This window comes from Polyodon spathula, chromosome 48 (assembly GCF_017654505.1).
Source record: "Polyodon spathula isolate WHYD16114869_AA chromosome 48, ASM1765450v1, whole genome shotgun sequence".
NCBI lineage: Eukaryota > Metazoa > Chordata > Actinopteri > Acipenseriformes > Polyodontidae > Polyodon > Polyodon spathula.
Window position 1 is genome coordinate 1253655 of NC_054581.1, and position 11299 is coordinate 1264953.

The window sequence follows — 11299 nt, forward strand, 5'->3', positions numbered from 1 at the left end:
TAAATGACAAAACCACGCTGTTAGAATTTTATACGTTTTGAAAAAGCATTTGGTTAGCTGCCCATACATTGTTCCGGGTTTGGAGCTGCAACGCGGTCACGTGTTTAGGCTAATTACGCCGTGTAACAATTATTATTATTATTTTTTTTTTGTTCCTGTGTAGTAAGTGTTATTTCCTAATTGCTTATGCCTCAAAAGTATAGAAACTTACAGTATAATTGTAAATCTCGAAAAACTACTCACTTCTAAATCTTCTGTAGTCATTTTTGTATTACTTTAGCATAAGTACATGTTAATTTGGATTCATATGTTGTTTTTTTTTCTGACTTTATGTGAACGAAAAGCCACACATTTGCCCGTTTTCCCATTGGAAATAGTGATATTTTAAAATATCACTGTCCTGGTCACAAAAGCAAAGTTTGTGGGGAATAATAGCCATTTTCTATACTTTTGAGGCATAAGCAATTAGGAAATAACACTTACTACCCAGGAACAAAAATTGTGTTACATAGTGTAATCTGTGTTTTTCTATAGAGATTTTAATAGATTTGCGAAATGCTTCGAAACGCTCTACAAGAATTAAAGAGCATTGATGAAAACACTGTGTGACCTGTTCCATTTTTAAAACCGCCATAATAAACATTGATCAAATTCAGACCCCAAACACAATCGTGTAGTCAACCACAAAAGCCGGATTACTTAGCTTCTAATGCAGTGGCAATGCTGCATTAAACCAGTCAAAGAGAACAGATACGATCCGTTCTCCTTGGGACGTGGCGCGGCTGGAGTTGCTCCATCCTGGAGTTTCCTGTGGGTTCTTGAGTTTCTTACATTCCAATCCCCCTTTTATCCCCTTGAACCTTTTTATATAGCCATAGTAATTTATTAGCTGGGAAGAAGATTTTAACCATTATCTTAATTTTTATATAGCGCCTTTCACAGCGGAGCACCATCACAAAGCGCTTTACAAGATACGAGGAGGTTCAGCGACTTGCTGATGTCTTTTAATCAGCTTACTATCTACATAAAGTAAATCCACAAAAATATATCCAAATATATTGATCCAGCTATGAAAAGTGGCAAGTGTCTGTGCATTGTTAACATACACCACACAAACAAGCGTGTTCTACAACAATCTAAGCTTATAGAGTGCAGCGTGTAGCTGTTTGCAAAAAATAAAACACAAATAGGATACATAGAATTTAATAAACATGTTAACAGGTAACAGATAAGATTTCCTGAACTTGTCCGCAGTATAGTAACATGTATGTCGAATATTATGCGCGATCGATTGTGCAATGCTGTTTATTTTAGCGTCTACTTTCCAACTTCGAATGTGTTTTTTTTTAATAAATTGTTGTCTATCATTATGAGCTGTGACGCGTATTAAAATAGCATACTGTATAAAGACGGTGCTCACATTAGAAGTTGATGCAAAGTAAGGAACATGAGTTGAGACTGTTTGCACGTATCTGCATATATACCCCCCTATGGTAGTTTCATTAAAGGGGGAATGATTTGATTACAGCCCGCATTAACAGCGTTTGCATTGATTTTAATGTGAGGAACTGATTCGAGAAGGGGGGTGGTTTGGATTTTGGGGGATTGGTTCCCACAAAAAGGACTAATCGGCACGCCGGCAGGGGGGGGGGGTAAAGGGGCACGCACGAACGTCAGACGCTGCGTTGGATCCCAAAGAAAGTTTTTTTTTGTTGTTGTTAGAAAGTTTTGAGTTTATTTTTTTTCTCTCCTTCGTAAATAATAATAATAATAATAAAAGATATCCCTCTCTATATAAATATACATTCCGGTCAGGGAAAGAGTTTGGCCTGCGTTCCGATCGCTTGCAAAGCGTTGGAGAAAATGGCAGAAACAAAGGTGATATATCACGTTGATGAAGAAGAAACGCCTTATCTCGTTAAAATTCCGATTGCAGCCGAGAAAATCACTTTGCTGGATTTTAAACACGTTTTAAACAAGCCGAATTACAAGTTCTTTTTCAAGTCTATGGACCAGGATTTTGGGTATGTTGATTCGGAAAGGAATTGCATGGTTAAACCCGGTTTAAAAATGTTTGACTTGAAGGGTTTGTTAATGTGTTTTAAAAAAAAAAAAAAAAAAAAGGAAAACTTGTTGATTTTGCATGCAAGATAGTAGACCTTTCCCTCAGAAAAATAAAACGTATATTATTATTATTATTATTATTATTATATTTCATTAATTTACAAATGTAATCAGACATGTTAAACTTTTGTGTGTTTACAAATAATACGAGATTTTTTTTTTGTTGTTGTTGTTAAAATAAACTATAAAGCGACAATATTTAACGCTTTGGGAAGTCGTATTGTTTTAGTGAAGAAATGAACGGTGTTTTCTTTCTAAATGTGCCACCGTCCTACCCCTTTGGGAATTTATATATAGTGTGTGTGTGTGTGTGAAATACGTCTGTCCTTTTAAGTACAATTTTATGCAACTGTTTCGACCTGTTTGTTACTTTTATTCAAGGCTGTTGTGTAAATGCATCACTGTTTCCCACTCACACGCCCAGCTTCGAGGTTTTAAAAGTTGCGTGGATCAAGGTGGCGGTTGGGGTACAGCAAAAATGGAGTATTTTTCCACTTTAAATATTTTAGTTGTTCGCTCGGTGGTCCCCCCCCCCTCCCTTCCGAGTCATTGCCAGCCCATTATCACCGGGTGTTTATTTTTGGGTTGAAAAACTGAATAGCTTCTGAGCCCTTTAAAGGCTTTTGTTCCTGTGGATTAGGGTTCGGTTCTCAAAATCCTCTTTCTCTCTGCGTTGTTAAAAATCCCCTTTTTTGGGGAGGAGGAGGAGGAGGGGGTAACAGCCAGAAGGGCCCGCTGCCGCGATGTACACACGTCCCCCCCCCCCCCCCCCCCCCCCCCTTTCCTCGTCAAATAGTTTCCTTTAAAAGTGACCTATTGGGTTTTATGATTTCCTCAACGGAAAGTTGAAATAAGGATTCGTAACCCCGCTGCTCTGGAGGAAACAGCCGGTGTGTTGTGCTTTTGAATAAACGCGGAGACGATGCTGTGCTTTCTGCAGACCTGGGTTCCAATAAGACTAAACTTTCTGTCGTGGTTTCTGCAGTTCCTTTAGTTAGCAACTGCTGTAATACAACTACAATAAAAAAAAATCTCGTTTCAGGTTTTACTACGAGCTTGATTCGCGTCAGTTTTATAGGTAACAAGCCAGGAAGGGCGCAAACTGCTATGCAAAAGAGTATTTCCATCCCTAGACCTGTCTTGTGTGTCTGTGTGTGTTTTGTGATTTAGTGGTTTCTTTGATTACATGATAATTAAAAGATCTATGTTCATATAGTGTGTGTTGTTTGTTTATTTTTTTTTAATGATGTCTCAGTCCTTCAATTCTAGGGGTTGGGATACTTGTCCAGTATTCCTGTAACTAATGCACAAAGTTATTGCATCTGAACAGAACCTTTCTGTAGCCTTACTGGTGACTCTGCCGGACTTCTGGAGGTCGCTGTTCCCATGGGGGGGGTTTCAAAATCCTTTACTGTCTGTTCACGGAGAGAGTTTAAGAGGTTGTTGACTGGTCTTCCACATAAAACACTGTTTATGATGTTAATCCAGGCTGTAAAAAAAAAAAAAAAAAATTACAAAAATGTACTTCAATTGGTTTAGCTCGGCTTGGGGGGGCCTTTAACCGGAAGTCCGATTCCGCTTGGCTCTGCCCCTAACTTTTTTTTTTTTTTTTTTTGATATTTGCAATCCTTCTGTTCAATTGATATTTTTTTCTCTCTTGTATGATCTGCTTTGACCTATTTTTTTAAAAGCCCCCTTATCAGAGTTATAACCCCCCCCCACCACCACCACGGTGATGAGACCCCCCCTTTGAAGGGGATATATAGAAGCGATCGTACCTATGTCATAACTCCATAGATTTCCCCATATATCTGAAACTCCAGTTGTCATTAAACTTGGTATTAATATCATGCAGCATAATGAACTATCGGATTGAGCCTCTCTGTCTGTACCTCCCTCTGTCTGTCTCGCATGGAAAGCTCCAGCCCCGCTCCTAAACGTGAGGTACCTGTATGAGGGTCACACTGGAGTCTTGCTTTGATGCAGCGGAGCATTTTGTGATCAGAACATTCTGAAAGGGTTTATATTGGGGTCTCTGTCTGTATGTGTTTGGCATGCATCTGGAGACTCTTAACTAACCGATAAAACACGGGCGCCTCTCTGAGTGCCAGTTTGTCTGTGCAGATTTCTAGAGCACCTCTTATCTAATTGGGTTGAAACTCGGTAATGCTATTGAGGGTATCAGAATCCCAGCTATACATCCCCCACAATCCTGATATTCTCAAACACTTCTGCTAAATAACGTTAATACCTGCAAGTTTGACAAATTCATAAGCGGTTCTCCAGCCATATCAATTTACAGGCGTGATGTGGGATGACGTGTCGTGGTGTTTGTGTGTTTACGTCACACGTATAAAAATGTGTTGGTAGAGCATGTAGGTGAAAAAGCATAGTCACTAAATTTGGCAGGGTTTGAAACGGCACCCAGTCCTGGGGTTCAGAACTCGCCTCAATGAAGTCTAAGTCTAACTCCTGATCCTTTCAACAGTCAACCTGAACGGTATTCTGAAAGCGTGGGCTGACGTCTCGAGCCTTGATCCGAGTTTTCTTTCCTGTGTTGTATGCAGACTGGCTGTGCTCAGCTGCCATATGGTAAAGCAGTCTGTCTGGAATCTCAGCGCCCCAGAAAGGGGGAAGTGCAGGAGCTGCTGTGAAAACAGAGAGCCGTGTTTAGGAATTCCCTTCCTGTTGGGGAATTGACATGCGATGCAGCCTGCTTTCGGAGCTCCTAGCCCTCGATCCTGTACTGCACGCCTGGGGGGGAGAGCTCGCTGTTGAAAAAAAACGTTTTAAATTCCCTCCCCTGAAGACAAACTGCTGCAGTGGTGTGTTTCACATGTATAATGATGAAAAGCAATTGACTTCACATTGTGTAAACTCAAATTTAGTCTTACTTCATTTTGAAAGGAGTTAACCCTTACCAGTACTTTTAAGCACAGAAACCAGGATTGGAGGACACAGCTGGAAATTGAGACAGACAGAGGGAAGGAGACTCTTCTTCACACAGAGTGGTGACGGGATGGAATGGGTTAATGCTGTTGATGCTGAATCACTGGGTTCCTTTAAGATTCCACTCGATAACGTTTTGAGATCAATTAGCTGCTGGGTACCGGACCAGCGCTGACCATCCTTAAATTTTCTTCTGTTTTTGGGTAGTCAAAATTCATGCACATTTTGCGTAGTCTTTTTCATTCTGATTAAGCACTCCCTCTTGCAACAAATCTGTTCCCACAATACAGCACGCCTGTCATTTCAATCCCCCAGCATGTATGATTGGGATACAATGTTTCGAAGGAAAGGAAATTGCTGCCCAACATTCCCGAGTAAAAATAAATAAATAAATAAATAAAACTATTTAGACCCTCAGGAATAGATTGAAAAATATATTGTTGCTGTAGACACAACACGGGAATCTGCAAAGGAAAAGTCATGGGTTTCTTTTACTCTTTATAAAACTGTAAGCAGCAAAACCACTCAACTGACTAACGCCATTGATCAGCAAGAGAAACGAACTGCCGTTGAAATGACAATTGCTTCCTCTAAACTCTTCGTGGTTTGTGGCGTGTCACTGGCGTGGAAGCTTGTCTAGGTAAGGAATGTTGTTCACGCGGCGCGTTCGTGGCACGCTGGCAGGAGAACTAAAAACTAAAGACAGTGCTGGAGACAGCGACCGGTACAGCTACTGCTGCTTGACTAGAACACAGGCACCAGCAGTCTGGCACTGGAGATCCCACAGCACGTGTTTGAGAAAGAAGAGTCCGCAGGAAGGTCTTTGTAATCCAGCTTGAGATGACTGCAGCTCTGGTGAAAGGTTTTTTTTTTTTTGCAAAAGTCTAATGGAAGCCATAGCAGTACTTCAGTATTTCACGTTAGATTTCAATTTTAGTGTTTCGTTAAGTATCTGGAAAACTACAAATCGGCGTGTAATTCAGTATGTTGACATTGTTCAGCAGGTTTCATTCGACTGCATGAAGCACAGTGAGTTCATTCTCGAGGGTGCTGCAAAGCTTTTTTGGTTGTAGGTTAAAACGAAGGTCACTGCGTTTTATACAGGGTGATTCGTAATTCGCGCAACAGCGGCATGCCTTGTATTTCATTCTGCTTGACTGTCTTGAACCGCCCCCTGGTGGCCAAACAGTGCGTCACGCCGCGTCTGTGATGGGCGGTTTTTCCTTGGCATGTCATCCTCCGGTCACACCCTCGGGTTTCAATGTGAAGGTCATTTTGGTTGGGAATTTCTTCAAGAGTTCAGTTTGCTGTTCCAGTTATCTGAAGAGTACATAATCTCATATTTTAATTTCCTTTGTCTACCTCTGTTACTTGTGGACAGACAAGAGGACTGCATTAAGAATTAGTGTAGATGCAACTAACATTTACCGTTAAGTGTTTCTAGTTAATTCATCCCATCGGAGCTCGTCCGGTTCTGAGCAGTTGATTGATCTCAAAAGTTTGTCAAGTTAAGTTTTAAAAGATCCCAGTGATTTCAGCATCGACAGCGTGACTGGATACCTTCCCAACAAAACCCATGCTAACGCTGCCGTCTCTTTCCAGAGTTGTGAAGGAAGAGATTTCTGACGAAGGCTCCAAGCTTCCCTGCTTCAACGGGAGGGTCGTGTCCTGGGTGAGAGTCTAAACCATTACCTGCAGCCCGTGTGCGTGCTGTCTCTGAAATTCTACTCAGTCCGAGAACTCTGTTACAGATGTTTCAAGTGTTCAGTTTGCATGCCCTTCTGGTTTAGTGAATGCTTCTGCCAACAAATCCATAACGAATCCAGTATACACAGAGTTCTCCCTAATGTGAATTGCTGGGATATAGTGATCTAAGAAGTTTGTCCTTTTTTTATATATGTCTAGATAATTATCCAATTTGTAATGAAACTTTGGTCAAGCAATTTTTTTTCAACGTTAGTTATTTAGGAGTTGTGTATCACATTAACTTTCTTTCCCCATATATCTGGGGAAAAATGTACCCAATTACGATGAAATCTGGACAGTAAGTTATCAGAATGTGTGACTAGAATCTGGGAGGTATTTCACTAATTATGTACACATGTTTCAAACTAACATTTAGTACTTGTGCAGACTTTTTCTACAGCCATGGCGAGGGATTTATGTAACTAACATTCCTGTGATTACAGTACACGCGCACACACATGCACACACACACACACGCACACATGGTATTGGTAAAGGTAATTAGCAAGAAGGTAACAAGCTGTCAAACTGGAATCATTTCTGATGTGCTTGCTTTTGTTGTCTGGTATGAGTTAGACTTGAGTTGTAAGTGTCATCCACATCTTGCGTTTTGAACCACTGGAGCCCCGAAGTATTTCCGAAAGCGTTTTATATATGCACGACGGAGTCTGTGTTATCGAGGGACTCCTGTATCGGATCTCTGCTCCTGCCTCCCTCACTCGTTCTGTCTTTCAGCTGGTTTCCTCGGACGGTCCCTGTGCAGAAGCTGTGGCCCCTCCAGTGGAGATCAGACCGGACCCCTCTCCGCCTCCTCCCCCCCTGCCGCCCCCCCCTGCGGAGCGTACCGGGGGGATTGGAGACTCCAGACCCCCCTCTTTCCAGTGAGTCAACAGGATTGGAATCCCAATGCAGAGAGACGGCTTGAGAGGAAACCATACAGGGATTTAGTTTCAGGCTGAAATTTTGGAGCATCTATGGGGTTTGACTCTGTTCAGTTTCAGAAACTGCATTCACAAATCCTGCTCTGTACGTATAGAGAATTTCATTCAATAGTAAAGTGATTTGTAATGTATCTGAACTACAGCAGATCTTTATACATACAGCTTTATCTGCCAGTTTGTTTGCCTTGCTGCGTATCGCGCGTGACTGGGTGGGAGTTTTGCGTTCGATTTCACGCGCGTGTGTTTTTTTGTTTTTGTTTTTCTTTGCCAGTCCGAATGTCGCGGGCAGTCTGGAGAATCTCGATGACCAGACGGAAACGGAGTCAGTGGTCTCGTCTCGGCGAGAGAGGCCACGCAGGAAGGAGAGCCACGACCCGCAATGTGAGTCAGGCATCTACAGTCTTTGCATGAAACAATGTTGGATAGTTTGATAGAACTGCAGTCACTGAGTCGATGTGAGATTGCAACAGACAGATGGATTTTGAAAACATTTGTAAGCCTTGCAGAGCACAATTGCACGTTTAGAGCTTGGCCTGATAAATTAACAGCTGGTTTTAGACTGGTTAGCTAGCATTCATCTCAGACTGTCTTCCCCAAGGTAACATTAGATAGCCCAACTCTACAGCTCTAGCTATAAGTTTTGCATTGCCTAAAACTATGAACATACTTTAGATCTTTTATTTAACATCATGTAATCAAAGAAACTACAAAATGATCTCACAAAAGTCTACCGGAAGCCATAATGGTAGCACAGTAATATTTCAGTGTGCTGTGCAGCATTGAGGGGGTGTGTGCTTGCTGTGGTCTTTGCAGGGGGTCCTCGGCTGAACGGACAGAGCAGGTTAGAGCGCCACCTAGCTGGCTATGAGAGCGCGAGCACAGTGATGAGCAGCGAGATCGAGACCACCAGCTTCTGTGACTCCGACGAGGACGACACCATGAGCAGGTGAGGCTGGGGGAGGGGCTAGGGCTTTGGGGGGTGTGGCGAGGGAGGGGCATAGTGCGTGGGGGTGTGGCGAGGGAGGGGCTAGTGCGTCAGGTGTGGTGAGGGAGGGGCTAGTGCGTCAGGTGTGGTGAGGGAGGGGCTAGTGCGTCAGGTGTGGTGAGGGAGGGGCTAGTGCGTCAGGTGTGGTGAGGGAGGGGCTAGTGCGTCAGGGGTGTGGTGAGGAAGCACTGAATTCAGGTGCTATATTTAAGTTCATAAAAGTTCTATTAGTTGTTGTATTTTTTTCATCTTTCAGTGTTTCTTTCTAGAAATTGTAAGGCTTTTTCAAGCTTAAATGTGTGTATCTTGGCTTTATTTTCTATTTTTCTTGACCAGTTCATTCTTGTAGTGAGGTTTCCTGAAAACATATAAACCCGTTATTTTCAGACCTGTTTTTTTGGCTCTGAACATTACCATAATTTTTATCTTATCTTCTGTCGCTAAAATGACACACTGTGTGCATAATCCAATTTACAATTGATTTGCAAGCTTTCTTTGTGTCCCAGAACTCTTAAACACTCGAGTGCCGAGTTTAGATCTACGAAAAGAAAACTGAGTGACAGGTGTTTTTGAACTACAAATCATTATTAACCCCTCCCACACACACACACACACACTCCAATTCTTTTAATTGGAAATGAAAAAAGGAAACCGGCCCGACTCTGTTTTAAGACGTTGAAGGATTCCTTCGACAGGTTTGTGGTTTGAAGGTGCATTTCTTGTAGCTTGTTCCTTGGCGCCCCTCTCCAGTCCCTCCTCTGTGTGTCCTGCAGGTTCAGCAGCTCCACGGAGCAGAGCAGCGCCTCCAGACTGCTAAAGAGACACCGGCGTCGCAGGAAGCAGAGACCTCCGAGACTGGAGAGGGTAGGAGAGACAGCCACAGACCAGCCTGGGGACCAGACACACCCACACCCTGCTGCACCCAGCCTGGGATCCAGACACACCCACACCCTGCTGCACCCAGCCTGGGATCCAGACACACCCACACCCTGCTGCACCCAGCCTGGGATCCAGACACACCCACACCCTGCTGCACCCAGCCTGGGAACCAGACACACCCACACCCTGCTGCACCCAGCCTGGGGTCCAGACACACCCGCACCCTGCTGCACCCAGCCTGGGATCCAGACACACCCACACCCTGCTGCACCCAGCCTGGGGACCAGACACACCCACACCCTGCTGCACCCAGCCTGGGATCCAGACACACCCACACCCTGCTGCACCCAGCCTGGGATCCAGACACACCCACACCCTGCTGCACCCAGCCTGGGAACCAGACACACCCACACCCTGCTGCACCCAGCCTGGGAACCAGACACACCCACACCCTGCTGCACCCAGCCTGGGATCCAGACACACCCACACCCTGCTGCACCCAGCCTGGGATCCAGACACACCCACACCCTGCTGCACCCAGCCTGGGAACCAGACACACCCACACCCTGCTGCACCCAGCCTGGGATCCAGACACACCCGCACCCTGCTGCACCCAGCCTGGGATCCAGACACACCCGCACCCTGCTGCACCCAGCCTGGGGACCAGACACACCCGCACCCTGCTGCACCCAGCCTGGGGACCAGTGCAATTTAAACGTCGTTGAAATGTATTTGTTAACCGCAGTGCTTTTAAAATCAAGCGGCAGTGTTGGTTTGCATGTTTTGGATGTTTCTCTCTGATTTTTAACCCTCCGTGTGCTCCCGGCCTCTTTCAGACCTCTTCCTTCAGTAGTGTCACCGACTCGACCATGTCCCTGAACATCATCACAGTGACCCTCAACATGGGTGAGTTGCACAGCTGTGTGTGAACAAGTCCCTCGGACAAAACAGCGCGCTGGGTGCCCTTTCTACAAGTGCTACAGAAAACCCCTTGCGGTGTTTACCAGCCAGAAACTGTTTATAGCCTGCAAAACCAAACGCTAGGGAGATTTCTTATAGATTTGCTTGTCCGGTTTTTGACAAAACTGCAAGTGTCTTATTCAGAGAGAGTATGGAGGCTTTTTGTCTGTCTGCCTTTAAAAACTAACTTAACCCTTTGCGGTCCATTTGTTCAGCGCTTGTCAGGTCCAGTTTTATTTTCACACGCGCTGTTTTAATTATTATTTTTTTTCCCCAGAGTAAAACAGGTTTAAAAGGCATTGATTCCCAAAAGGACACTCAGTACTGTATCTCCAGCCAAGCCCCACCCCTTGTTCGCTGTTCACATACCTCTATATAGACGTGCACACTGATAAATCCTCTCCTGATCACTCGTTTTATCACCAGACTCCTCAATAATGCGATTCGAGTCATTATTTTATTACTGTATCATCTCAAAGCTCTGCAGATGTCTGTGATATTCTTTGAGCGCTGGATGCAAAAGCAGCTCTCTCCTTTGTTTGTGTCCGTGTTATCTCTGTGGTGCATGGGGCTATGAGAGGCGCCTTTTTTTTTTCTCACTCGGCCATGGAGAAAAAACGACTAGAGACCCGCGCTTGACGTCTTTTTGATGCTCTTGGAGAGGGCCCGACATCACACTGGAAAGGGAAAATTGTAAAGTCGGACCTGGTCCCAC

At 44.2% G+C, this 11299-nt stretch overlaps 1 protein-coding gene across 1 annotated transcript; it reads left to right on the forward strand.

Moving 5' to 3' along the window:
* Positions 1–1647: 1647 nt before the first annotated feature.
* On the forward strand, positions 1648–10800 carry LOC121306568 (segment polarity protein dishevelled homolog DVL-2-like). The gene is made up of 7 exons (XM_041238365.1): positions 1648–2024; positions 6676–6745; positions 7555–7700; positions 8032–8141; positions 8574–8706; positions 9519–9609; positions 10461–10800. The coding sequence occupies exons 1-7, from the start codon at positions 1864–1866 to the stop codon at positions 10551–10553; spliced, it is 804 nt and encodes a 267-aa protein (XP_041094299.1). The 5' UTR covers positions 1648–1863; the 3' UTR covers positions 10554–10800.
* The last annotated feature ends 499 nt before the right edge of the window (positions 10801–11299 follow it).

Bases quoted from the DNA above. Each gene is read 5' to 3' on its own strand.
- LOC121306568 (XM_041238365.1), top strand. From the start codon at position 1,864: ATGGCAGAAACAAAGGTGATATATCACGTTGATGAAGAAGAAACGCCT. The intron at 7,701-8,031 runs GTGAGTCAACAG...TTTCTTTGCCAG, and splicing joins TCCAGACCCCCCTCTTTCCA to TCCGAATGTCGCGGGCAGTC. The intron at 9,610-10,460 runs GTAGGAGAGACA...GGCCTCTTTCAG, and splicing joins GACCTCCGAGACTGGAGAGG to ACCTCTTCCTTCAGTAGTGT.